Source organism: Poecilia reticulata, chromosome 15 (assembly GCF_904066995.2).
Source record: "Poecilia reticulata chromosome 15, P_reticulata-male-v2, whole genome shotgun sequence".
In the NCBI taxonomy this organism is placed as follows: domain Eukaryota; kingdom Metazoa; phylum Chordata; class Actinopteri; order Cyprinodontiformes; family Poeciliidae; genus Poecilia; species Poecilia reticulata.
The window spans coordinates 18,018,975-18,045,776 of NC_088844.1; the positions used below are offsets into that span (position 1 = coordinate 18,018,975).

At 38.6% G+C, this 26,802-nt stretch overlaps 4 protein-coding genes across 5 annotated transcripts; 3 read left to right on the forward strand and 1 right to left on the reverse strand.

Moving 5' to 3' along the window:
- The first annotated feature begins 897 nt into the window (after window positions 1-897).
- On the forward strand, window positions 898-5,770 carry LOC103476962 (peroxisomal N(1)-acetyl-spermine/spermidine oxidase-like). The gene is made up of 10 exons (XM_008429738.3): window positions 898-1,304; window positions 2,081-2,257; window positions 2,408-2,538; window positions 2,653-2,840; window positions 3,060-3,241; window positions 3,536-3,705; window positions 3,865-3,950; window positions 4,059-4,171; window positions 4,636-4,787; window positions 4,914-5,770. The coding sequence occupies exons 1-10, from the start codon at window positions 1,151-1,153 to the stop codon at window positions 5,028-5,030; spliced, it is 1,470 nt and encodes a 489-aa protein (XP_008427960.1). The 5' UTR covers window positions 898-1,150; the 3' UTR covers window positions 5,031-5,770.
- A 653-nt stretch (window positions 5,771-6,423) lies between these two features.
- On the forward strand, window positions 6,424-12,947 carry LOC103476963 (peroxisomal N(1)-acetyl-spermine/spermidine oxidase-like). Its single transcript, XM_008429739.3, has 10 exons — window positions 6,424-6,662; window positions 9,241-9,417; window positions 9,620-9,750; window positions 9,907-10,094; window positions 10,861-11,039; window positions 11,181-11,350; window positions 11,481-11,566; window positions 11,656-11,768; window positions 12,025-12,179; window positions 12,754-12,947. The coding sequence occupies exons 1-10, from the start codon at window positions 6,509-6,511 to the stop codon at window positions 12,904-12,906; spliced, it is 1,506 nt and encodes a 501-aa protein (XP_008427961.2). The 5' UTR covers window positions 6,424-6,508; the 3' UTR covers window positions 12,907-12,947.
- A 148-nt stretch (window positions 12,948-13,095) lies between these two features.
- Window positions 13,096-18,217, forward strand: mtg1 (mitochondrial ribosome-associated GTPase 1). Of its 2 annotated transcripts, none has more exons than XM_081616131.1 (11): window positions 13,096-14,337; window positions 14,474-14,537; window positions 14,966-15,071; window positions 15,170-15,256; window positions 15,342-15,398; window positions 16,425-16,515; window positions 16,604-16,665; window positions 16,755-16,851; window positions 16,932-17,013; window positions 17,093-17,205; window positions 17,994-18,217. In XM_081616131.1, exons 1-11 carry the CDS (start codon window positions 14,235-14,237, stop codon window positions 18,089-18,091), a joined length of 960 nt encoding a protein of 319 aa, XP_081472257.1. In that variant the 5' UTR covers window positions 13,096-14,234; the 3' UTR covers window positions 18,092-18,217. The 2 variants fall into 2 exon arrangements, with proteins under 2 accessions (XP_081472257.1, XP_081472258.1); XM_081616132.1 differs by having other exon boundaries at window positions 14,255-14,384.
- Window positions 18,218-18,261: 44 nt separating this feature from the next.
- Window positions 18,262-20,483, reverse strand: sprn (shadow of prion protein). The gene is made up of 2 exons (XM_008429742.3): window positions 20,173-20,483; window positions 18,262-19,514 (listed from the first exon to the last, which is right to left on the reverse strand). The coding sequence occupies exon 2, from the start codon at window positions 19,512-19,514 to the stop codon at window positions 19,047-19,049; it is 468 nt and encodes a 155-aa protein (XP_008427964.1). The 5' UTR covers window positions 20,173-20,483; the 3' UTR covers window positions 18,262-19,046.
- Between the last annotated feature and the right edge of the window lie 6,319 nt (window positions 20,484-26,802).

The window sequence follows — 26,802 nt, forward strand, 5'->3', positions numbered from 1 at the left end:
CAGTTCCTTTTTCCCACAGTTTCACATGTGGAAATGTTATTTATTATTCAGTGATGTCACAATCAGGTGACTTTTGTTGAAACTAGATTATTGTTATGCTGACATTAACGCAGTTTTACTGAATCGCTCGTGAAAAAAAATAAAGATGCCCTCTAGCTAAAACTTTACAAAATATCGGAACAAGGTGAAAGAAATGAGACAAAAAAGTAATTCATTTGAAAACATGCAAATAAAAAGCAGAAGAACTTTGGGCTTGGTTTGGATATAAGTTTTTTCTTCCCATTTAGCATTTTCTTTTCCTCTCCACTGTTGCCCTCTGCTTGTTCGGGATGGGAGATGAAGTGTAAGAACTGGCATAATCTAGTGACTTCTTTAGAGAAATAAGTTGAATTGCAGTGAAGTGGTATTTCTCCCTATAATGTAAAACCTGTGAATTACTCACAAAATTAATTTCAAAAATTGAAAATGATTAATCTTTAAAGTATTTGACATATCACTTATAACATTCTGCTTTTTTAGTTAGTGTCCACTAGATGTCAGTATAACTCAATGAACCTAACAGGATCAGACAAAACAGTGCTTTGACGTTTCAGTCTTTTAGCTGCTAATTTGTTAGCACAAGTTAATGATAATGATCTAATTTATATCAAATTATGTTATTGATGTTTTCTGTAAATACATGAAGATAGAGCCTATTTGAAATAATTGCATTTACAATAAGAGTTTTTTTTTCTTCTTCTTCTTTTTCTTCTTCATCTTCTGCCAGAGAAATAATATTACAAAAACAAACACAAAAAAAACCCCAGTAATTCTGGGTTCCATTATAGCATAATTGTTCTCAATCTCCAGGATTTGGGGATTCAAGAAGTCACGTGTGGTGCGTGTCTTCTTGATACGTGTGGAATGCATTCATAGTGTTTTTCTATTGAAAACAGGGACGGTTTTGTGGATGAACAACCAGTTGAGCCTCAGGTCAACAAAGGCGCAGCTCAGGTGTGTTCTTCATCTCCTCCCTTCTGAATCACTTTCCAAGAAAGCCGAATCACTTTCCAAGAAAGCCGTCGGTCTTTGCGAACAGGGAAGCGGAAGTGTGGAAGGCGAATAAAAGGAGAAAACTCTGCAGAAGTTCATCTGACGCACTGAACCAGACATGGCTGAGAATGTGGACGCAAAAATAGTGATAATAGGCTGCGGGATAGCGGGGATCGCAGCGGCTCACAGGCTGGTTAAATCTGGGTTCACTAATGTCCGGATACTTGAAGCGACTGGAAGAAGCGGAGGACGAGTTAAAACTGGCAGACTGGGTAAGAAACCAAACTCAAGACCTTTCCTTATGTCTGCAATTTGGTTTCTAGGAGACTTGCAAACAGTAAAACCAGATAACCTATTAGAAATAAAAAAAAATTTAAAGATTTTTTTAGATTTTGTACGTTTAACTAAGAAAAAGTAGACTAGCCTATTTGTAATTTTTGAGTAGTCTCGTTCTATCCTCTGACATTATTAATTATTATTATTACGTAATTAGTAAATGTTGTAAACAACAATTACTCTAATTACATAATAATAATACGAATTATAATCATATACATACGATTATAATTCATTTTTCACTTAGGGAATAATCCTTTTGAATCTATCCATCCATCCATTTTCTTTACACCCTTGTCCCTCAGTGGGGTCGGGAGAGATGCTGGTGCCTATCTCCAGCTAACGTTCCGGGCGAGAGGCAGGGTTCACCCTGGACAGGTCACCAGTCTGTCACAGGGCAACACAGAGACACACAACCATGCACACACACACATCTAGGGGCAATTTGGAGAGGCCAATTAACCTGACAGTCATGTTTTTTTTGACTGTGGGAGGAAACCGGAGTACCCGGAGAAAACCCAAGCATGCACAGGGAGAACATGTAAACTCCATGCAGAAAGACCGGGGCGGGGAATCAAACCCAGAACCTTCTTGCTGCAAGGCAACAGCTCTACCAACTGCACCACTGTGCAGCCTCCTTTTGAATAATTTGAAACAACATTGTTTAAGACTTTAAGTTGAATCCATTTGCATCTTTTGTGTTCCCCCACAGGTAATACCATGATAGAAATTGGCGCAGCTTTTATCCACGGTCCATCTGAAGAGAACCCAGTGTTTTGTTTGGCCCGTGACTATAACCTCCTGGATCCTAAAGCCCTCACGCCAGAGAATCAAGCCGTGGACGTTGGTGAAAGTCCTCCTCTGGTTCCCAACTGGTTTACCAGTTCAGGTGAAAGGATTAGCAAACACGTTGCATTCCAAATCAAATTAAAATTGAAAGAAAAAAAATATATATATTTCATTCAGGAAGAAAAATCATTATATATATATATATATATATATATATATATATATATATATATATATATTTATTATTCAGGTCAGAAGGTGAATCCTGACGACATGGATCCTGCGCTGGACTTGATTGATGTAGTCTTGGAAAATACTCCACAGTCCAAGAGTCACAAACAACGATCCTGGCCGAGTGTTGGAGATTTTGTGAGATCTGAGGTACATTTTCATTCAGGAAGAAAAATCAAGAAATATCTAATTTTTTTCACCAAAGCAAGAAAAAAAGAGATATGTAGGTGCTCAGATGTTTTTTTTCTTTTGCCCTTTATGCAGGTTCGAAGGCGAACAGCAAAGAGGTGGAAAGATAAAGATAAACACACCAGGCAGCTGCTGCTGGGTGCCATCAGTACTATGCTGAAGGAGGAATGTTGTTCAAGTGCTACTCACTCACTGGAGGACTTAGATCTGGTTGGATTTTCTATGTACCTGAGTATAAAAGGAGTGGACTGCACATTCCCAAGGTTTGCACACATGTTAAACCAGAAATAGCTGTCACCAGAGTGAGGGAGGGACTGTCGCTGAATTTACACTCCAGGATGTTTTGCTGAAATGTAGAAATAAAATATAGCTAACAAAACTCAGTGCAATCTCCAAATATCTACAGCTCAAACAGTTTTTATGTTGTTTCTACCGACCCATAAAGTAGTCTGACTTACCATATTTATGCTCTTGTCTGACAGTGGTTCTCAGGGCTTAATCAGCAACTTGATGTCAGAGCTCCCCGCCGACTTGGTGTCGTACAGTCGGCCTGTACGCTGCGTTCACTGGGGCTCCAGTGAGAGTGAAGTGAACGCTGTGACGGTGGAGTGTGAGGACGGGGAAAAGATTAATGCTGATCATGTCATCGTCACCGTGTCTCTAGGTGGGCTTTTAGGCTATTTTGATCTTTGCGGCTTAAAGGCTTTATCTGCAAGGACATTTTTGGGTGCTTTTTACCTAAAAAAGCACCTAAAAATCCAGCTGAATGAAAATGTGATGCTGCAAATGAGTGTTGCTACAACACATAAATGACAAATAGAGGAAGTGAGTTTTACATAGACAGCCTCTTGTAGTTTGCAGATTTTAAATGTTTTGACTATTAAGCTGATTTTTTTTCCCACCATAAAGCTCATAAAAACATGAATTTATTTATTGTTTTTGATTTGCTTTCACCCAGGATACCTGAAGAAACACCACTCTACACTGTTCTCCCCTCCTCTTCCTGCCCAGAAGCTGACGTCCATTGAGAAAATAGGATTTGGAACATGTGACAAAATCCATGTTGAGTTTGAATCCCGCTGGTGGGATGCTGACTGTGAGATCATTTATCTGCTGTGGGATGATGAGGTTTGTAAAACGGCTCTTCGCAATAGTAGAGGTTTTTCTAAAGAGCCTAAATCAAGATGAATTCTGCAGCATAAAAAGTTCTTACTGATTATTCTGACACTTCTGAACCAAAAATCAGGTCTTAAGTCAATCCTGTTGATATTTTTTTTTCTTTTGCAGGAGGATATTTCAGACCATGTGTCAGATATAAGCAAAAACTGGGTTAGGAAGATCTCATCATTTAATGTGTTGGAATCCTCTGAAAGGTCAGCAACATCACAGTGTTTTTCTCAAAAAGATTTTGATTGAAATTTAACAAGCTAGCACACGAAGCAGTGAAAAATCTAACTTCATGTCGACTGTGAACCCCGAAGGGGAAGCCATGTTCTCTGCGGTTGGATTTCTGGACATGAGGCGGAGCACATGGAAACGCTTCCTGAGCAGGAAGTTAGGCGTTCGATTACAGAGCTCATCCATAGATTCACAGGTGATCCTTACATCAGAAAAGAATAAGAATAGATGTTGTTTTCATAACAAGAATTTAACAAACTTTTTTCTGTAAAGCAACTTAGACAGTCTAATTATGATTACCCTGTAGATTTATGCATACATGGTATCCTCAAATAATTAGAAATGACTTTTTTTATAGAGCTATGATCAATTGTTTTCTGTAACTGTACTATTTTGATAGACATTAATATTTACAGGGTAAACCATTTGCACCCATGAGTATAATGACAGCTAGTCATGACTGAGCCAAAGCTGACTTTCAAGTATTTCACGATACTCAAAAATAATAAGGGAGTTCATTATTTATTTGAAAAGCATGTATTTTTCCCACACTCTCCTATTTTATGTTTTTTCATAGAGATCAGTGTCAGTATTTTTTTATCAAAAGTACAAATCTATATTTGTAAATAGTCTGTTTTTACCATATTTGCCTGTGTTTAGGAGACCTTACCATCACACCTAAGAGAATTGAGTGTACCCGGTGGTTTCATGATCCCTGGACGTTGGGATCCTACTGCCACCCAGCAATCGGTTGCTCAGCGCAGAATTTTAAGAACATGATGGAGCCCTTGCCAACGAGAGGAAAGCAGCAGGTTCACAAATTACATTTTTTTTATTTAGACACAAGCTTATATTTGTCTTGACTGTGCATACACACACACAAAAAAAGATAATCTGTAAAGCCTTTGTTATTTATGGCCTTTATGGTTATGCTTCAGCCCCTGCAGGTGATGTTTGCCGGAGAGGCCACTCATCCGTGCTACTACTCAACCCTCCATGGAGCACTTCTTTCTGGCTGGAGGGAAGCCGACAGACTCATCTCTCACTACTCTTAATCCAGTCCCCTTTCATCCAGACCAGAAAAGTTAAAAATTAAACCCTCCTCAGCGTGAAAATATAATTGCTGTCCTTCTAATCAGGTGACACCAGCTATGGAACATCTTTATGGTTGAACAAAGAATGTGTAAGCTGTTTCTCAGAACACATTAAACTCCTGAGTCGTCATAAATGTATGCTTTTATAAGTGACCGTTAAGATAGCTGGAAACTCTGGCGCAAGGTACACAAACTGTAGATACAGAAAGGGGATCAGCAGAGGCAAAGTCAAAAACAGGCAGTTAATTAACCTGAAATATATGCAGCAAGTAATAAATACTCTAATTGTGGATTCAGTGGATGAATTTGGGGTTTGTGGGTCAAATGATATGAGACTATTGTAGTTATTTTTTAGTTTCTGTACCCATTTTTCTCTGGCAGGGAAAGAGTACAATGTATCCGAGGTGGAAGGTAAAAAAAAAAAAAAAAATAGATAGAGCTCCAGATAGGTTTTCACTGTGTCCAAGTTTGCAAACACCAAGGTTGGACTTGAGAGAAGAGCCTGACGTCATCCATGCTTGCTACGGGGAAAACAACAAGCGACATCACAATCTGGACGTGGTTGAACATAAAAAGAACCCAAATGTTTTCTTCATACCTACATCTAATGTTATGGGAAAATTGACAAAATTGGGGTCATTGTTAATGCCATGCTTTTGGAACCATTCAGTTAAATAAATTTGCAGACTGACTAACCTGGATATACTATCTGAGCAGTTTATGTAATTCTGTCATAGCATCATTTTTGGGAATGCTTCAAAGAGCAAATGTAATGTAGGTGTTATTGTACATGCATACCTACATAAAGTCACAGTAAAACAAATCATTAGTTGAGCTGAATTCATTAAAACACATAAAAATAAAAAGCTAATTATTAATATAGAAAGTTAAAAGCAGAAAGTTAGTATTGTTTTTTGTTTACCTTTGCAGATTTTATGCATATATGTCATAAATATAAATTGTAGTTAGATAAATATTTTAAACCTATTAATTAAAAATAAGATTTTTACTTTTATACTGTATATGGTATATTCATATTAAGTATTAGAATATAATTGAAAATGTATTTATTTCAGTAACCCAATTCACTAAGTTAAGAGTACTTATATGCAGGCTAATGTTTTCAAGCATTATTGAAGATAAGGATTTTTCACATACAAGAAAAAAGGAAAAAGATTATTCGTAAAAAATTTTATTAGCTTGTATAAGCTAATAAAACATTCACTTATTAGTGTAAGAGTATATATATATATATATATATATATATATATATATATATATATATATATATATATATATTATGAGTATAATTTATTTACTTACGGAAGAATTTTAAAAAGCTTTTATTTTGAAATTCTGGACCAGAAGATATTTCCGTCGCCAGTCCTGCCATGAGGAAATAGCAGGAGAACATTGTCCAGAGCAAGTGTGCTGCAGCTATGGCTGGAAACAAGAACATAAACATTGTTATCGTAGGCAGCGGGATAGCGGGGATCGCTGCGGCTCACAGGCTGGTTACTTCTGGGTTCACTAATGTCCACATACTTGAAGCAACTGAAAGAAGTGGAGGACGAGTTAAAACTGGCAGATTTGGTGAGTCTGGTGGGCGCAGAAACAACTTTCTAACTGATCAACCACATCCTAATTATTACACTATTTGATTCTGACGATTCCTTTTAAATCAGATGAACATCTTTCAGTAGGGAAATTTAAATGTCTTAACCATAGAGGCAGGTTAGGAGTCTTTGTCAAACTCTGGCGGCTGGAAGTAGCCTGCCATGCAGATGTTAAATTTAAAACCACAGGTTGGAGTCATTGGTACAAATATGCTTAGATGTTTTAATGATCCACTCAGGTTCAAAATTGAGATGTCGCGACATACTTTTGCAACAGTTGTTTTTTTTTTGTTTTTTGTTTAATGAACAAAGTACACGCAAGGTGCAATACATCGGGGATCGATTCGGTTTTACAAAACCAGTAGCACACAAGTTACCATGGCAATTTATCCTGCGCAACTAGCCTGCTCCAGAGCAGGCTAACAGCCAGGCTTAGTTAACCCTGGCGCCTTATCTGTTTAGTCAGCGGACACGTTGATCAGAAACCAATGTGTTATGTCAGTGATTCTTTTTTATTATTTATTTAATTTTTTTATATGCCTGTGTTGGCCTTTATTACCCTTCATTTAAGTCTTACTGATTCATCTTGGCGTTCAGTCAAGTCCCTGTATTATTTGAACATGGTAGCCTATGCAATTATTATCCATGAGAGCATTGCTGCTGTTCAGCTGTGTTTCTGGGGCCTTTTGTTGAACTAGGTTTGACAGGAAAGTCTTTAATAGACAATTACATAAATGGCTGATAAAGCAAAGGAGATGTAATCAAGTCAAGCCATATAAGTTGTAGAATACGCCCACAAATGAAGGCCTGCACTTCACTGGTACTGCAACACAACGTTAACTCAAAATACGCTTAGAACTTAAAATAACTTTAGTTTTGGCATAAAGATAAACAAATGCACAGTTTATGTCACACAGTATACCTATTTACATCATAAACAGACATTGTCCCTCTATCAGCTGTTGATAGGGGCATATGAAATGTATCTTGTTGCGTATAACGAGATACATTGCTGTTCTCCCTTCAAAATAAAAGCATCTGAAGTCAAACAAGAAATTAACCATAGCTAGCATGTGTCCTGTGTAGGTGATAAAACCAAATAAAGACGATTTAGGAGAGATCTTCTAAGTTATTAGAATTGTATAGTTTAGGCTAACTGGCGACCCGTCCAGGGTGTACCCCGCCTCTCGCCTGTTGACAGCTGGAGAAAGGCATCAGCACCCCTCCCGAACCCAATGGGATAAGAGTGTAGGAAAATGGATGGATGGATGGATGGATGGATGGATGGATGGATGGATGGATGGATGGATGGATGACCCGCGGTTGTTTCCTATTGTATCTGGAGTGTTTGCTTTCTTGAGTATAAAAGTGCTTCAATTCCCCATAATCATCCATCAGAAATGTTGCTTGTTTGGTGTGAGATATGGCACACACATTTCATCCACAGCATCAGTAAATCTGTGATTGACCTCATGGTCTCTTGAAGAAATTTGTGGACAAGTATTTACCTAAATTTCTTAAGCCTGGCTTGAATAGTTACAGGCATAGCCCTGAGCCTGGTTTGGCTATAGTGAAACATATTCATCCCATGTTTAACACCGAACCCACCTGCATTGTTTAAATAATAGGCGTGGCAGGCACACCTCTTATTTAAGGCGTGCCTGCCACACCTTAAATAACAGGCGTGGGTTCGGACGGACTGCATTATCTGAGATTATTATTTTTTGGTTCTGTTTTGTTGCTGTGTGGAGGTGAGACAACGATGTGTGGAGAAGTGGAAAGTGAGAAATCAATGATTGATTTCTCACTTAGAAATCAATCATTTCTAAGTGAGAAATCAATCAATCATTTCTAAGTGAGAAATGATTGATTAATTCATTTCTCACTTAGTTGGCTATTATTCCAGCTCTAGTGAAGACGTTCTGTGCATTTGAATGCCTGAGTCAGATCTGAAAGAGGGCAAGTTAGCCAACATAAAAGTGATTCAGATCCACCTGCTTCCTGTTTTTTCTGTTTCCTCGTGTCCCGTACTGTTTATCTGTAAAACATGAAGATCGTTCCTAGTTTTGATAAGCCATAACCTTTGCATTTACATCACTGTGCTGTGCTTGGCACTGAAAAAGACAGAAATCTTATCTATAACCCTTGTTACTGCTTTGTGGAAGGAGGTCAAGCGTTTTAATCTAACACTTAGAACTTGAAACACAGTGGTCTGCCCAGAAGAATTTACATAGCAGCTGTGCAAACATTTCAGAAATGAAAACGAGCATACAACTAATTAAAACATAATTACTAAAATGTGTGCTAAAGCTTACTGTCGCAAAGAGGAGAGTGTAGTTTAGGTGTTATTTATGAAATTATGAGTAGAAAAATAATATTTTCTGTTATGGAAAAACAAAAAAAAATATGGTCAAAGCAAGCAACAGTATGATTTATCTGATCAGTCTAATATATTCAGGACAAATTTAACTGGTATAACTCTTTTTGTTGAAGTAAAGTTACAGGGAAGAAAATATTCCCGTTTTGTAATGATTGTTGAAATGTGTCCTGTGTAGGTGATAAAGTCATTGAGATTGGGGCCAACTGGATCCATGGACCCTCTGAGGAAAACCCAGTATTTTGTCTGGCTCGTCATTATGGGCTCTTGGACCCAGAGGCTCTGACCCCAGAAAACCAGGCCTACGACCTGGGAGGAGAAACACCCTGGGTTACCAACATCTTCAGCAGTTCAGGTAGTCGACACTCTGAGTCTCACACAGCTCACTTATTAGATCTGTTATGTTAGTTTGAAAAATGAAACAAACCTATCTCTAAATCAAAAAAGTATGTGTTTTTATCACTGTATGAAAAAGCAGATCCATGATTATATACTGTGGCTATGCATGTAATCAACTGGAGAATTGTATATTTCTTTGCTTTCTGTCATGTGTGCAGGTCGGAAGCTGAGCGAGAAGGACATCTACCCGGCTCTGGAGATGTTTACCATGCTGCTGAATGAAAGTTCAGAGTTTCAGAATCAACAGGGAGAACCCTATGCCAGTGTGGGAGACTTCATACGCTCAGAGGTTTGTTTCTTACATCATCAACCAAAAACTAATGTTAGCTGTTCATCTATGAAATTCGCTTTTCCGAGATCGGTTTCCAACCACCGTGACGGACTGCATTATCTGAGATGATTTTTTTTTGTGTTTTTTTTTGTTTTGTTTTGTTGCTGTGTGGAGGTGAGACAACGATGTGTGGAGAAGTGGAAAGATATTGACTCAGCCAACAGATCCCTTCAGCTGTGTGTGATCAGCGGCATGCTGAAAAGAGAATGCTGTGTTAATGGGTCACACAGCTTAGATGAGGTTGGTCTGGGGGCCTTCGGCCAATACAAGACCTTTCCTGGATTGGACTGTACATTCCCAGGGTATGTACTTTGACTTTGTGTAGTTGTGGTGGAACAATCTCACATACAGTGCTGTCCACATTTGTTTTCCTTTCTCTTAGAAATAATAATAATAAAAAAAATTATTACTTCTGGAAGTGGCATAGTCTCACAGAGGAAAATTTGTACAAAGTTCCCATGGTTTTTATTTTAAAAAAAGCCCACAGCATCTCAAGTCCTTTAACTAATAGCAGAAATGATGTGCTTCTCAACATTTGTTTTGACCCAAACCCACCCAAGTGTTTGCTGAAAAGCTCGTTCTTGGTCTTTTCTGACTGAAGTGCATAACTCCACTTAAAATTAGAATAGCGTTTAATGAACTCCACATGTTTATATATGTAATGGTAAAACAGAAAGGCTTATCCTTTGCATTCCTCCCTGTGTCTGGTGGTCATACTAAAGACTTGCCAACCTTAAACTACCACTTTTTTGCTACAGTTCTCCAATACTGAGCTTCTGGCTCCTTGGAAAGATGTTTCCTGTTCTTTATTCCATGCTATTTTTAACTTTTTAGCTTCACAGGGTATAATTAGGGTAGAATTAAAGGTATTGCTCCGGCCCCATCTATTTATGCTCCTTCTTTACCAGTCAGGCCTACAACGTTGGCCAGCACTGCTGGGCTTTCAGCAAAAGTCAATTTAATAATTTATGTAATTTTATTGCTTATTAATCAGAAACATGTTGATTCAGGACTGAATTTATACATTCTGCTTTTATTTTTTTTATTTGTCTTCCTTTTTTTGTATAGTGGCTATGAAGGTCTGATTGCAAACTTGATGTCAGAGCTCCCTGATGACATAGTAAGGTACAATCGACCTGTGCAGAGTGTCTTCTGGAGTAACACCGACAAACAAAGCTCAGTAATAGTGGAGTGTGAGGACGGGGAAAGGATGAACGCAGATCATGTCATCGTAACGGTGCCTTTAGGTAATTTCTCTCAAGCATATTTGTCCTAAAAACATTTATTATTGTATTCTCTGCAGTCCCACGCAGATCAGTTTACCAGTCCTAACTGGAAATAAACCACTGAATACGCTAAAAAAATGCCTTAAACGTCTGTTTTGTCAGGATACTTGAAGAGACACCATACAAGTCTGTTCCGCCCTCCTCTCCCTCTTCACAAGCTGCACTCCATCCAGAGGCTCGGCTTTGGAACCAACAACAAAATATTTGTGGAGTTCGACGAGCCGTGGTGGGATGCTGACTGTGATGTCATTCAGCTGGTGTGGGAGGATGAGGTGAGACAAAAAAAAAATCTGCAACAGTTGTCCTGCAGACATTTTATTCGTCAGAGGGATTACATGTCAATTAAAACTTTAGCTCATGACTTAACGTTCCATGTTTGTTTTCTCTTCTGCTTTGAATCAGGACACGTTGGTGGATCAGGTCTCAGATTTGAAGAGCTCCTGGATAAAGAAGCTATTTGGCTTCACTGTGCTCAAACCCGCTGAAAGGTCTTCAGATACAAGCATCTCTGACACTGTCCAGCTTATGCTGAATTTCATGTTTGGTAATGCATGTGTTTTCTTGCTATGTCCTTCAGGTATGGTCATCTTATCTGTGGGTGGATCGCAGGACATGAATCTGAGTACATGGAGACGCTGCCTGAGGAGGAGGTCACACATGTTGTCACACAACTTGTCCGCAGATTCACAGGTGAGTTTTGAAGAATAAAGAATGCTAAGAGGGACCTCATTTGAAACTGAGTTGTTTTTTTTATTATTATATTTTAGCTCCTATTAGTGAGTCTTTCTTTATTCTTTCTGTTGTGTGATGAAAAAAGTCTTCCAAACATTTCCTGTATGGCGTCACGTGGATGCCGTCTTAGCAAAACCGCTCAGTGTTATGTCACTATTTACAGTTTCAGTTATCAGGACCCTTCAGTATGTTTGGATCTAATGTTTGTCTTCAGGGAATCCTTCCATCACTCCACGGAGGATCCTGCGCTCCCAGTGGTTCCAGGACCCCTGGACAAACGGATCTTACAGCTACTTGGCAACGGGCTGCTCACAGCAGGATCTGGAGAACATGATGGAGCCTCTGCCATCCAATGCATCGAAAGCCCGAGTATGTGCATGTAGATTGAAGACATAGACAGTTGCATATCATCCATTCATCCTTCCATCCGTCCAGTCGTCTTTTTTTTCTGCAGGTTCACCAAGAAAAGCCTCACCAATGTAGAAATATGCCAAATAAGTTAATCATGATCATTTCTATTTAAAAATTGGCACACAAAAAAAGGACCTGAGAGAAAAAGAAGAAGTAGTTGAAATAAAAACAAAGTATCGTTTGGCCTGTTCAACGTCCAGACCTTAATTGATCAGAGGCAGGTCTTTAGGAGAGATTTGCATAAATCCAATTTCTATCAAATGACACAGTGTTTCACAGAGGACAGAATTAAAACATCTCAACAACAGTCCAGCACACTGATGAGGCAAACATGACCTTAATTTATTATTATCATGTCAATAAAGTGATAATACAGTCTAAGATGTCAATTACATGCCTGTGCTCTTGTCCACCTAAGGTCGATCAAGTGTTTTTATATTATGTTCTCACAGATAGAATCTTTACAGTGTTTTAACTAGACTGTCTGATTATATTTTTGAGTCTTTTTTCTAACTTTTAAAATTCTTTCCAGCCCCTGCAGGTGTTGTTTGCTGGAGAAGCCACTCATCTCTACTACTTTTCCACCGTCCACGGAGCGCTTCTCACTGGCTGGAGAGAAGCTGACAGGCTCATCTCCCACTACTGCTCCACTATTTCCTCCAGGCGCCGAATATCAAAGCTTTAAAAGCTTTGACATTGCTGAAATAAAAAGATTTTGCAAATGTATGCAATGTAAGGCTTACTTCTATGAAAAAGTGTTATATGTAAATTACAAAACATGGTGTTTTGTAGATAATTTAGACTCTAATTTATTTAAAATTGGTTACTTAAAATTTGGAAAAGCTTGAATGAGCTAATGGCTTGTATGGTAGAAAATGTATCAATCCAAAGCTTTAAAGATGCCACTTACATACAGGTGCATCTCAGTAAATTTTTATATATTGAAAAGTTAATGTTTTTCAGTAACTCAGTTCACTAAGTGAAACACAATATATTACTTAATTGTCTACCAACTAATGTTTTCAAGTAGTTCTGATGATTTTCCACTTAATGAAAGGACAACATTTGAGATTATAATAATTAATCGGACCAATAAAAACATCTTCAATGCACAAATGTGGGTTTTATGAAAAGTGTGACTACTATCTGCTTAAAGGTTGTTGTTTTTTTAAGTTTTAATCTGAGAAATTAGCTTCATGGGAACACATATTCCAATTAACTGAAATGTTCTGGCACACTTATAGCCATATGGACCTTTTTGTAAATTTTTAATAAGAGTACATGTGCCATATTAATTATGAACTACTTTTTAAAAAAAAATGCATATTAATTTCTAAATAATTTTCTTGTCACTGTATCAATCAAATTGCTATTTATGAATTGATTAACTGTGAATAAATTTGACATTTGTCATTATTTTATGTGAAGTATTGTATGGCTTAAAAGCTGAAGTTGCCAAATCCATACTGTAAAAACAGTTTGATTATTTCTGTCATGTGTATTGTCATTATTATTAAAATCAGTGTGATTTATTTAGCATATCAATAATCTTACCCTTCCAAAGAAAATATGAATTTCTAACACATCTGACTTGTCCATATTAATTTTTTTTTTATTCTTTCAACTCTATTCTGCCTTTTTTGGGATCCCCTGGGAAAGATCTCATTTGACATAATTGTGTAATTATTTTTTTTTTGTTTACTTGTTTTGAAAAGGCATAAGTAGAGACATTTCCTCACGTTTGTTAAATGTAGGAAAACAAATAATGTTTAGATCATAAATGTTTCCTATTCTGCCTTTTTTTCCACTCAAGAAGTTCCGTGGTTGTCAGCCTGTAGAGGGCGGTATTGCTTCCTTGAAGCGCTGCGGAACGTAGTTGCATGGAAAATATTCGAGTCGGTATGTAAACAGTGTAGCACATTGGACATTGAAAGTGTTTTTCTTAATAGAGAAATTTATGTATAACAAGTGGCTAGTCTAACCTACATAAGTTAGCTTAGACTATCTGTGGTGATGAAACTGTGCCAGACTCTCAGAAATGTCGACAGATTCAGGACAGTGTTTGACTTTGGAGGCCGGGAGGTGGCTCACTGGTTCCCAGGACACATGGCGAAAGGTGACACACTCATCTACAGTTATCTCCAGGCTGATACAAATAGCATGGTAGTTGTTTAAATGTCCTTTGTTAAGTAAATATTTATTTATTTTTTGCTCGAGCAGTTATTTGTTGTAAAACGGTGTGATGGTTGCAGGGTTGAAGCAGATGAAAGCCAACCTCAAGAATGTGGACTGCATCCTAGAAATCCATGATGCCAGAATATCCTTTTAAAACATCTCATTCTGAATTAGGCTTTTACTTTGATTTAAATAAGTCCACATTATGTCTTTGAGCCATTAGTGATATCAGACATCCTCCAGTTTTTGTATGATTGATTGAACAGAACTCTATAAAATACTCAAAAGTTTGGGGTATTGTTTCAGAACCTAACCTTGGGTTGAACATTCGGTGTTCATGGAGGGATTCATAGAGCTTTGGGTTATAGTGATTGCATTTCATGCACACGTTTATCATTAAGACATTGAGGAATATTTGTTAATTCCTGAGTCAAAGTTTGTGATATACCTCTGGATTTCTACTATGTGTAAATGTCTTTTGTTGTTGTTTTTTGTTTGTTTTTACGGTCTGTCATTGGTTTGGTCATAGGTTTACTTGAACATGTACCTATTTTTCTTAATAATGACCAAATCCCCTTGTCTGGAAGAAACCCCATATTTCAGGACTCACTGAACGTAAGGCCACATCTCCTTGTTCTGAACAAGATGGACCTCGCTGATCTATCCAACAAGCAGGTGAAAGGACTGACTTACATTTAGAAAAGTATATATTTTTAAACCACTAACAAGATCTCTAACAAGATCTTTATATTGTATTCACATTCAAACTGCAGAAAATCTTGAAGAAACTAGAAAATGATGGAGTGAGGAATGTGCTCTTTACGGACTGTTTAAAGCAAAGAGATGACAACGTCAAAAAGGTAAAGATGAACTTGAGTGTAAACAAGTAGCTTGCTGAAGTTGAATATAATTAGTGTAATTCTTTCCCTTTTTATTTTTCTGTAGTTGGTGCCACTGGTGATGGAATTAATTAAGACCGGTGACCGTTTTAACAGAGAGGAGGTTGGCATACTCCATTAATACATGTTTTCATTTGAGTTCCAATTTGATGCACAACACTTTATTTCCACAGTTCAGTACAGATATTTCAGCCGTTATCACTCTTTACCAAATACAATGCTGTGCAAAAGTACTTACATCTGATGGAAGATTTTCTCTGCTTCGTAGCAGCCACTAACTGCAGTCTATTTTTGTCACATTTTTTTAAATGAGATATAACTTCACTAAGCAATGCAAAATTGTGAAGCAGAAGGAGAAGGAACATGGTTTTCAAAAATGAAGATCTGAAAGCCCCCTATACTCCCGATACCCTCAAAGTAAAATCCGCTGCAACTAATTAGTCCTGCATTCCACAAATCTGGTCTGTGTGGAAGAGAGGCAAGAAGAATGCTGTCGTTGAAGGAAAACTGTAAAAGTCTCGTTTGCAATCTGACACAAGCCGTGTATGGAACGTGGCTTTGTATCGCATTTATTTGTTAGAGTGGCCCAATCAATAGACCAAATTCAATTGAGAATCTATGGCACAACTTAAAAATTGATGTTGGTGAGCACTCTCTCACCAACCTGAGTGAGCTTGAGCTGTTTTACAAAGAAGAGTGTTTATGGTTGGGGAGGCTAAATCCAAACTCACAAGTTTAGATCTTTTTTTTTTCTTGTACAAAGTTTTGAAAAAAAACAACATATTTTCCTTCCACTTCACATTTATACACTACTTTGTGATGATTTCTCATGTACAAAATAAGTTTTTATTTCAGGCAAAATGTGGGAAAGTTTGAGAGGTATGAATACATATGCAAGGCACAATAAACTCTGACTCTGTTTTTCTCTAGTGCCAAGTTCATGTATATTGTGACAGCAATTCTCTCACAGAATGCATAAATAAATGCAAATCTAAGCAGTAGCAGCATGATTTCATAAATTTTACATTATATCAACATAATTTGACAATAGTGTATATAATTTTGCCTGTTTTTTTTCAGTTACTAACCATTCAAGTCATCTTTCACTCTCTTCATGCAATGTTTTCAGAATAGAAATTACTGTCTCATGGTGATCGGAGTGCCCAATGTGGGGAAGTCATCACTTATTAATGCACTGAGAAGAACAAATGTTAAAAAAGGTAAGAAAAATAATTAACATCTTATAAGATTAAATTATATTTTTGGCTTCTTGGCAGTGAATGTTTGGGATTTTTATGTAAATTTCAGGCCGTGCATCGCGAGTGGGTGGGGAGCCAGGGATAACTAAAGCCGTCCTGACTAAAATACAGGTGTGAGTGGAAAACGTGTCTCATTCTGTGACTTTATTGTCTTTGTGCACTGATAGCCGTGCAATGTTTAAACAAGTCCTGGTTCTCAGGTTTCTGAGAGACCGTTGATGTACCTGCTGGACACACCCGGCGTGTTACCCCCTAAGATCGAGAGCGTGGAGACGGGCATGAAGTTGGCTTTATGTGGTGAGCTGAACACAGTTCACATGATTTAGGTTCAACTAGAGAGTCGGTATTCCAAACAAATGTTTTATCTTCTACCTCAGGAACTATCCTGGACCATTTGGTGGGTGAAGATGTTATTGCAGACTACCTGCTCTTTTCTTTGAACCGACTCGGGAAGTTTGGGTATGAATTTGAATTTCTCGAGTGTTGTCTTTATGTCATGCCTGCCGTATTCCTCACTGTTTGGGTGTTTTGTGTGCAGATATGTAGAGAAATATGACCTCCAAGAGCCAAGTGACGACATCCAGCACGTCCTCAAACGTATCGCTGTGAAACTCGGAAAGACTCAGCGAGTCAAAGCCATCACTGGAGTAGGTGAGGAAGAGCAAGTCCTTACACTTTCACGCGGCACATCCAGTTGTTATTTAATATATATTCAGTTGTGGAAGTTGTTTGCTTTCATGCTGAGTCTAATATTGAAATAATGTTGTTGTCTGCACAGTAAAGATGAAGCCAGGGCCAACAGCTTTCTAACTTTAAAGCTTTAAGATAATAAAATCTACTGATCAGCATCAATAGAGTACAAAGCTAACATTTGAGTCTCTGTAGCTTTACGCCGCAGGTTTTCTACCGGCTACATGTTTGGGGACTGAACATGGAAAAATATTGATTTTGTGTCGGGTGAACTATTTCGGTCTTGTTTTGGATCATTAATATGCTGATAGACTTAGTAATGACCCCCTTTTTTTGTTTGTTTGGTTTTTTTGCCATCTGCTAGATTTCCCTTTGCAGTAGTTCATTATGCCATTCCACAGCGTTAAGTAAGTGAAACAGGCCCACAGCATCACAGATTCTCCACTGTGCTTAACAGTTGCCTTCTTGTACGTTTTCATGTAGTTGTTCCTCGTTTTATACTAAAGAATGAGTGTTTAGTTCTAACAAAGCTTAGCTTTAGACTCATCTGACCAAAACAAATGGTACCAATTAAAGTCCCAGTATTGTTTCTACATTTAAATTAAAAAATAAACAGTATTTTACAAGGGAACATTAATTTCCCACTAAATAAAATGATTTTCCAGAGTGATGTGCTACTTTCCACACATTTTTCCATTTAAAAAAATGCTATTTTATGACTTCATATAATATTTTTTTGTCTGCTTTAGGAAACATCACTGTCACCATCCCAAACTACACAGCAGCAGCTTACAATTTCATCAGAGCATTCAGGAAAGGAGAGCTGGGACAAGTACTCCTGGACTGACCAGAGACATTTTTAGATGTATTCACCTCTTAAATGTCAACAAAAGAGGACTGCTTATGCCTCCTCTGATGTTTTGCAGAGATCAACCTCTAAATACTATTTGTAAATAAAAGTATTTAACTTAAATATCCTGGAAAGTTCACTTTGTAAGACAGAAGGCAGGAGGTTAATATGGTTAAAACAGTTTGCTTATTTATTAGCAGAGAGACAGTGATTACAAACCGTTTATTTAATATGTACACAACAGTTGCAGAGTATAATTGAGTGCACTTATAGCTATGGAACAGTCTGTTGCTCCTGAGAGAGACCCTTTGGGAGGATGAACACAAGAAGAAAACAAGATAAAGGAGTAAATATAAAGAGCAAGACTTCTGCTTGGTGTTTGTGACAAATCTCAAAATTCAAGATGCTATTAAAGAACACAGAAAAAGGAAATTGGGGAAAATGCTTATCTGGGACATAAGATAATAAGAACATGAACCAAAACTTTGTAGTTAAATTATGTTTGTGCAGAAAAGCAATAAATATTAAAAGTCCAAAAGTTTGATCTGAGCACGAGAAAAGTTTAGCAGCTTTAATTTCAGACAGAATTACATTGGTTCCAACTGCTGTTCATGTGGCAACAATTATTGGATCAAAGTCTGTTTATATGACCCATAAATCTGTTGATGAGGTGCAGAGAGGTTTGCAATAAAAATTTACATTTGTAAAAATATTGGCAGTATAGTTACAACTGTATGAAAACAGTTGAATTTGGCTCTGTGTTTTTCAGAAATAACATTTTGCATGGTTCATATGTTTATAAGGTAAACAGTGAGAGGGAATACTATGCTGGTAATGTTGTTTCCACTAGTATAAAATGACTGTAAATAAATACAGCACAATAATGTATTTGTGACCGAGTCCTAATCTGGGCTTAAGATCAGAAATTTATCCTAAAATGATGGACGTGTATCTACTGTATAAAGTCCAACGCGAGTCCATACTTTGCGGAAAATGTTGCAATAATAGCACTGACAACATTAGAGAGAAAGGATCCGTTCTGAGTTGAGCTCGACATTAGTGCATCAAAGTAATTGGTCCTGTTGTAGTAATCCAGCTCCTCCTCCGAGCTGTCCGTGTTGCTGCGGCGGTAGGCGGACGCGTACCATTTGTCCGCCGATAAGGCCACCGCGGCTCCGGCCGCCGCAGCGCTCGCCACCCTCACCGGGGACGACCGGCCAGCGACCCTGAACCGAGAGCGCGTGCCGCCGTAGGCTCCGCCTCCCCGGTAGGTCCCCGCTGTGGAGCTGCGCGCGGGGGATCCGCGAGAGGAGCCCCGAGAGCCTCCGCGACCTCCTTTGCAGAGCGCAGGCTCGCACAGGAAAGCGGAGAGCAGCAGGCAGGTCCAGCATGTTGCAACCAGCTGCTTCATTCCTGACATCTATGCAAGAAGAAGAAATAAAGGCCACAGGAGTGATATAACCGAACTTTTTTTTTTTTAATGTTGTGTGGCACAGATGAAAAACACGCCTCGTTGAGCGTGAGCATCACCTCCAGCCCATCGTGATATTTGCGCTGCACTGAGCTCAGGGTGGATCAGTGATGATGGGATCTGAGGTGTTGTGATGTGCTCAGTGCTGCTGAACAGATTCTCAGCAAAGACAGGTGTCCATGTTGCACAACATGCTCGTAAGAGAATCATGTGAAACGAAATAAAATCGTTATTTTTGTTCGAACACCAAAATTGCTGGTGCATAAAAGCAGTGGGCAATAATGGATAAAACACTGACAGCGTCTCTGATAATAGGCCCTAATTTAAAAAGGCTTGACTGCGTTTTAGTACATAAATGTCTAATCATAATCAGAAAGTGTGCAAGTAATGTTGAAAAATAAACGTTTGTTTATAATGAAATGCAACCAAGCGAATAGAGGCATTTCTTTGCATTGTTACATTGTTACTATTCATTTGCATATGATGCTCAGCCCGTCTCGTAAATTAGCCTAGATAATCCTCTGCCGCCTGAACGATTCGCTTTTAAAAGTAATGCAGCCTCACTCAGGGGAATTTTGCATATAGCAACATATAGATTCATGCTTACCTTATCGCTGTTATCCTTGCTGATGTGGCCCACGGAGGAAGATACAGCGGATTGTCGCGGATGGAGGCGCGTTTGCCCAGACGATGCCGAGAACGCGCAGCGCGCTCTTTAAGGCGCGTCAGATTATTTAAAAAAGGTTTTATATGTACCTTTCATTTATTAATTTCATAACCAGTCGTAGGGCTCTTTATTTCTTTATAATTTTGTTCATAATTATTTTTTTTTACCAAGCTAAAAATTACTGAATAATCAGGCTCTAGAGCAGTGGGCTCCAAAAGCTGTGTGAAGCTGACACCCCACCCACGTCAAAAAATCCAGCAAATAGTCTGAATGGTTAGTGCTCCGTTTGTGCAGGTTTGTGCCGTTAAAATTTTCGTTTGTGCAGTTTTGGTTTCTGAGATATTAAACGTTATTTTATAGATCATCTAGAGTTCACCATCCCCCCATTTCGCTCCAAAACAAACCAAAGTGTGCTAGTTCGTTAGTGCTCCGTTTGTGCAGGTTTGTGCCGTTAAAATTTTTGTTTGTGCAGTTTTGGTTTCTGAGATAGTAAAAGTTATAATTTTGGCCGATGACGTCACCGTCACCCTATCATGTTCCAAATCAAACCTAAGTGTGGGCTACTTCTTTTAATTCTTCAGATTTTCAGCTGTTGTACAATGTGTACATTTTGTTTTGAACTTCAATAAAGACTTGGAACAAGAAAAAATGTGTCTCATTTCAAGAAATGTTTTAAGATAGCAATGTTTTTTCACGAACGTAGCGTTCTCTCCACAATAATTGAATCCTGCTAATAAAGGACATGCAGCCTGACCCTAACATAATGTGTATAACCTGTTCAACTGTGCTTTGATTTCGGAGGTGGTCTGAAGAATTATATTCACATTGTTGATGTACTGTCTGCTGATTATGCAGCAAACGTGTAAAAAAATTACATGAGCCTATAACGGCCAATTTGCTAGTTGCTTGAGCAAAGTTTTTGCAGAGTAAAACGGAAATGTGTCATTATTTCAAAGTTCATCCAAGTAATGTACTTAATATTTAGTAAATATATTTTCAATGCAACGACTTTCATTTCATCCAATTTCTTACATTAAATGTGTATGGGCTTCAAGGATTCTACGAATATTTTTTTTTTTAAATTCAAGACTATTTTAAGTGTGCAGACACTGCTAGAATACAATTTGTGGCTTCTTTGAAATCATGTAGGCAATAATTATTTTAAGCAATGCTAATCAAAGCCTTTTTAGTTTTTAACTAGATGCCTCGACAACCAGGAGTAGACAGAGAGTCTCTTTTCGCAGTTCTCTGCAACTCAAAAGAGGCCAGTCTAGAAAACGGCCATATAGCAACTCCAGCTGCCGCTGTCTGGCCGATGACGTCGGCCAGACAGATAAGTCAGCAGTTGGGAAATAAAATGTCTGCAAAAAGTCTGTACACATTTGTAAAGCTGAACAGACACAACATCTGGTCATGCTTGGAAGTTAATCAAGGAAGTGATCCTGAAAGCCCTGTGGACACAGAGTTTGACTCAGACACTGCTTCTCCTGGTCAATGTTCAGATTTTCAGCTCAACGTTCCATTTGAAGAATGGATTACATTTATACCACAAAAAGTTGAATATAATGACAAGTTTTCATCATCTGGTAAAAGGAATTACACAATTTTAAAACCTGGCACATGGAGTCATATAATTAATGATCTGGTTTGGAAAAAGTTGAAAAGCACTTGTACATTTGTATTCCAAAGAGCAAACGTTTATCCAACTGTCACTAGTAAGTACATTGACATCACAGGTTTCTGTAGAGTGTCAAAGTTGTGTTAAAATGACATGTGACAGAGAGCCAAAGGTCAACAGCCCAATGGTGCTCCAGTGTTCCATTGAAGGCGCCGACATCTCCCTGCACACTGGCCAGTCCAAAAGATTCATGTCAGGAACCCTTAGTGCACAGATTTCAGAAGAGTTGTGTGAGGGCAGGATGGAACCATGTGTATGGAGGTCGGCAAAGGCATCAGAGTTGATGGATATTGGAGATCCCGAGCCAAGTCACCTTCCAAACCTGGCAACCTTACGAAAAGCCAAGCAGGAGAGAAAAGATTTGGAGTTAGGTGACAAAGACCCTGTTCTATCTTTGCAGTTATTAAAGTATAGCACACCCAACAGTGGCAGTATAAGAGATATTGGTCTGGATAAATTCTTTTGTCACTATTGGAGTCAAACTCAGATACATGTTTATAAGGCACTGACCAAAAAATGTCCCTCAGTAGTTTGCTTTGATGCAACTGGTTAAGTTGTCAGAAAACTGGCAAGACCAAATGGTACATCTGGCCACATCTTCTTATACCAAGGTGTTCTGAAGGGAGACAACTGTTCAGTTCCAGTCGTACAAATGCTATCAGAAAGGCATGACATTAATGCTATTGCAACATGGCTGACAGAATGGCTTCGTGCAGGTGCAGCTGTACCAAAAGAATCTGTGAGTGACTTTTCCCTGGCTATTCTTGGTGCTCTGGTGAAGGCCTTCACTCCTTGTCCTAACCTGAAATCATACATTGATGAATGCTTCCATGTGCTACTTGGGAACCAGTCTGCAAAACTTCCTCCCTGTTATATCAGGGTTGATGTTGCCCACTGCATAAAGATGGTCTGCCAGTGGGACTGCCTGAAAAACAAGTCACACTGTGTCAAAGACTTCTTTGTCAGGGGAATAGCAAAGCTTCTTCAGGCACAAAGCTTGGACCATGCAAAGCAGCTAATACATGCTATCACTGTTGTGGCTCTCAGTGAGGCAGAAGGTGATGACAGTTCTGGAACCCCTCTTGAATCAGAGAGGTGCAAAAAATACCTGAAAACCCAGATTGCAGAAGACTCCATCATCATTCCAGATGAAGACACAAAGGAAGTTCATCAAGTGGATCCATGTAATGACATCCAGACTGACCTACGAGACTGGGTGTCAAACATTTGTGAGGAGAGCAGGACACATGCTGCAGCCAATGGGGATAGGGATAACATTCATTTCCTCCCTGAGATTGTGCCACACATTATAAGACTTGTAAGTTACTTACCACTGTGGACAGGAATAATGGTTCCACTCTTCAAAAGCACCAGTCTCACAGCAAGCTCAGCCAATGTTGAAGCCGAATTCAAAAATGTAAAACATGGCCTGTTCAAACATGAGAACTTGCCTATTCGAGTGGATTGCTTCATTTCTCAGCACCTTTCCTTCATCGAAGGAAATATGCGGATTTGCTCTGCCAAAGCAAAAAGAGAGGAGGAACAAGTTACATCAGCAGACGTTGCAGAAGCTAATCCTGCGTCAGTAATTACACACAATGCTGAAGAAAAAACAAAAATGGATTCTAGCGATTTAATGGAATCTGATCCCGCCAGAAACCTTTCCACAGCAGATGAAAACGTTGTTGAAAACTGGAGAGGACAAATTCTTCCACCCAAAAAGAGGAAGAGGACTTCATACCTGAGTTCCTGCACTGAATGGCTCCATGCAGATTCATCATCTGGGGCCAAAAGAGTGAAAGTGGGACTATTAAAAAATGGAAACATGCATCAGCCTGTTAAAGTTGGTAAACTGTCCATCTCTGTGTTAAACACCTGCTCCTTCGATGCCTTTTGTCAGTGCTTATGCTGTACTTTCTGTGACAGCTCTGCATTTCAAAATGTTGTCATGAATAACAGTGACAACTCTCTCCTGCAGCTGGTGAAATCCATAACTACAGATGGTGTGACCCCAAGGACATACTTGCAGAGGGCAGATCTGCTTAGTTCAATGTTTGCAAAAACACAGTTAAGGTCTGGCACTAACCAAATCGATGCCCAGTGCAATATTGCCACTGTTATTGGGAAGACAATGAGAAATGTGTCAAGTGTTTAGCTATCAAAACACTGCTCTTCACAATACTGCCACCTAAACAAAGGAATGACCAGGGAAGTACCATTTGTTTCACCAGACATTTCTGTCCTGAAGAATTCTGGTATGGCTCAGCTTCACACTTCCATAGAAAAATGACTCTTCCTTCCACAGTCTCCCTGCCTCAGACCACTACAGAATGAATCAGAATGTCCAGCAGAATTAAAAACAGGAGCCAGCACTTCAGGAAATGCTCTCTGCAGAGGAACCGTTACTCACAACTACAGTATCGGAGAAATAGCATGGATTGACACAGACCTTCCAAATTCAACTGAATTTGCTTTGAGTGAATTTCCCTCCATTATGGTTCTGCAAGGAAAAACATTTACTTTGAGAGCAGTCGTCGCTTTCAGGGGAAGCTTGACCAAAGATGGCCTGGGACATTACACTGCATACTGCCGGAGAGCTCCATCTGTGTGGGAGCTTTTTGATGACCTGGCAAATGTTGTGAAGACAGTGTCTGAAAAGAAGAAAATACTGCCACATGCAGTGTTATACACAGCAGATCTGTGAGGGGGAAAAAAAGGGCGAGAAAGTTTGAAGACCAGACCAAAGGCAAAAAGTTTCATGCCATGTTTACATACCCCTGACCAGAATTAATTTTTTTCCTTTTTGCAAGTTATTATGGAAGCCCATTTCCACCATGAAAGAAAAAAAAAAAAGACCAACAGGAAGTCATAATTTTGACTTTAAAAGTCAGAATTATGAGATTCGAAATTATGACTTTCACAGTAGAAATTATGACTTTGAATTTCAAAATTATGACAGTCATAACTTTGACTTTAAAAGTCGAAATTATGACTTCAAGTTGGTCTTATTTTTTCTTTAATGGCGGAAATGGGCTTCTATATGACAAATGTTCCATATTTTGACTTAACAGTTTTGAGCTCTGGCTAAATCTCAAATGAAAGGAGTTTTCTACTCAAGACAGGAGAAATTTCAGATTATCAAGGCACTGTTTGTTGTTGTTTAAATTGTTAAAGTTCATTGTTCAAATCAACAATTTCTTATTGGACTGTATAATTAAATTGCATTTTCAAAACAGTCACTTTCATGGTTCATTACTTCTCAATTAGGATAGAAACCCTTTGCCTCACACTAGATATTTGGGTGTGTCAATAGCAAACCATGAGGCACATGCAACTTCATAAAAAAACAAAAAGACAATTACCAGAAATATTGTCTTACTCTAACTAACTGTATACACGATTTATAATACCTTTTCTACCGAAACATAGCAACATCAATTGCATAAAAACGACACCGAAAACAAGACTTACGTGACAGGAATGTGCTGGAAGACGAAGAACTAAAACAGAAAGTACAGCCTACAGCAGGTGAAATTAATTGTCCCCTAATTGGGTATAATTAGGGGATAATTATACCCAGCCATCACATTCAGACGTAATCAGGTGAATCTTAAACTGAAAGCGCCAAATAAAGTAAAATCAAATCTAGTCATTTGTATAATATAATCCTTGGGTGACATTGTGGTCCATCTTACATACCAGTTGGTGGTGGCGACATAATAGCGGTAAAGCAAAAAATTTCTTGTTTGGAGCAAAATGGGAGCGGATGACGTAATCGGCCAAAATTATAGCTTTTAATATCTCAAAGACGAAAGCTGCACAAACGAAAATTTTAACGGCACAAACCTGCACAAACGGAGCACTAACGAATTAGCCCACTTTGGTTTGTTTTGGAGCGATATGGGGGGATGGTGACGTCATCGGCCAAAATTATAACTTTTAATATCTCAAAGACGAAAGCTGCACAAACGAAAATTTTAACGGCACAAACCTGCACAAACGGAGCACTAACGAACTAGCCCACTTTGGTTTGTTTTGAAGCGATATGGGGGGATGGTGAACTCTAGATGACCTAAAAAATAACGTTTAATATCTCAGAAACCAAAACTGCACAAACGAAAATTTTAACGGCACAAACCTGCACAAACGGAGCACTAACGAATTAGCCCACTTTGGTTTGTTTTGGAGCGATATGGGGGGATGGTGACGTCATCGGCCAAAATTATAACTTTTAATATCTCAAAGACGAAAAATTTTAACGGCACAAACGGAGCACTAAGGGGGGATGGTGACGTCATCGGCCAAAATTATAACTTTTAATATCTCAAAGACGAAACCTGCACAAACGAAAATTTTAACAGCACAAACCTGCACAAACGGAGCACTAACGAACTAGCCCACTTTGGTTTGTTTTGAAGCGATATGGGGGGGATGGTGAACTCTAGATGACCTAAAAAATAACGTTTAATATCTCAGAAACCAAAACTGCACAAACGAAAATTTTAACGGCACAAACCTGCACAAACGGAGCACTAAGGGGGGATGGTGACGTCATCGGCCAAAATTATAACTTTTAATATCTCAAAGACGAAATCTGCAAAAACGAAAAATTTTAACGGCGCAAACCTGCACAAATGGAGCACTAACGAACTAGCCCACTTTGGTTTGTTTTGGAGTGATATGGGGGGATGGTGAACTCTAGATGACCTAAAAAATAATGTTTAATATCTCAGAAACCAAAACTGCACAAACAAAAATTTTAACGGCACAAACGGAGCACTAACCATTCAGACTATTTGCTGGATTTTTTGACGTGGGTGGGGTGTCAGCTTCACACAGCTGTCCCCAAACTACGGCCCCCTGAACAAATACCAGAGAGCATTCAGATTTTT

Bases quoted from the DNA above. Each gene is read 5' to 3' on its own strand.
- LOC103476962 (XM_008429738.3), top strand. From the start codon at position 1,151: ATGGCTGAGAATGTGGACGCAAAAATAGTGATAATAGGCTGCGGGATA. The intron at 2,539-2,652 runs GTACATTTTCAT...CCCTTTATGCAG, and splicing joins GAGATTTTGTGAGATCTGAG to GTTCGAAGGCGAACAGCAAA. The intron at 3,951-4,058 runs GTCAGCAACATC...TGAACCCCGAAG, and splicing joins GTGTTGGAATCCTCTGAAAG to GGGAAGCCATGTTCTCTGCG.
- LOC103476963 (XM_008429739.3), top strand. From the start codon at position 6,509: ATGGCTGGAAACAAGAACATAAACATTGTTATCGTAGGCAGCGGGATA. The intron at 10,095-10,860 runs GTATGTACTTTG...TTTTTTGTATAG, and splicing joins TTGGACTGTACATTCCCAGG to TGGCTATGAAGGTCTGATTG. The intron at 11,040-11,180 runs GTAATTTCTCTC...CTGTTTTGTCAG, and splicing joins CATCGTAACGGTGCCTTTAG to GATACTTGAAGAGACACCAT.
- mtg1 (XM_081616131.1), top strand. From the start codon at position 14,235: ATGAAACTGTGCCAGACTCTCAGAAATGTCGACAGATTCAGGACAGTG. The intron at 14,538-14,965 runs AATATCCTTTTA...TAATAATGACCA, and splicing joins CTAGAAATCCATGATGCCAG to AATCCCCTTGTCTGGAAGAA. The intron at 15,399-16,424 runs GTTGGCATACTC...CAATGTTTTCAG, and splicing joins ACCGTTTTAACAGAGAGGAG to AATAGAAATTACTGTCTCAT.
- sprn (XM_008429742.3), bottom strand. From the start codon at position 19,514: ATGTCAGGAATGAAGCAGCTGGTTGCAACATGCTGGACCTGCCTGCTG.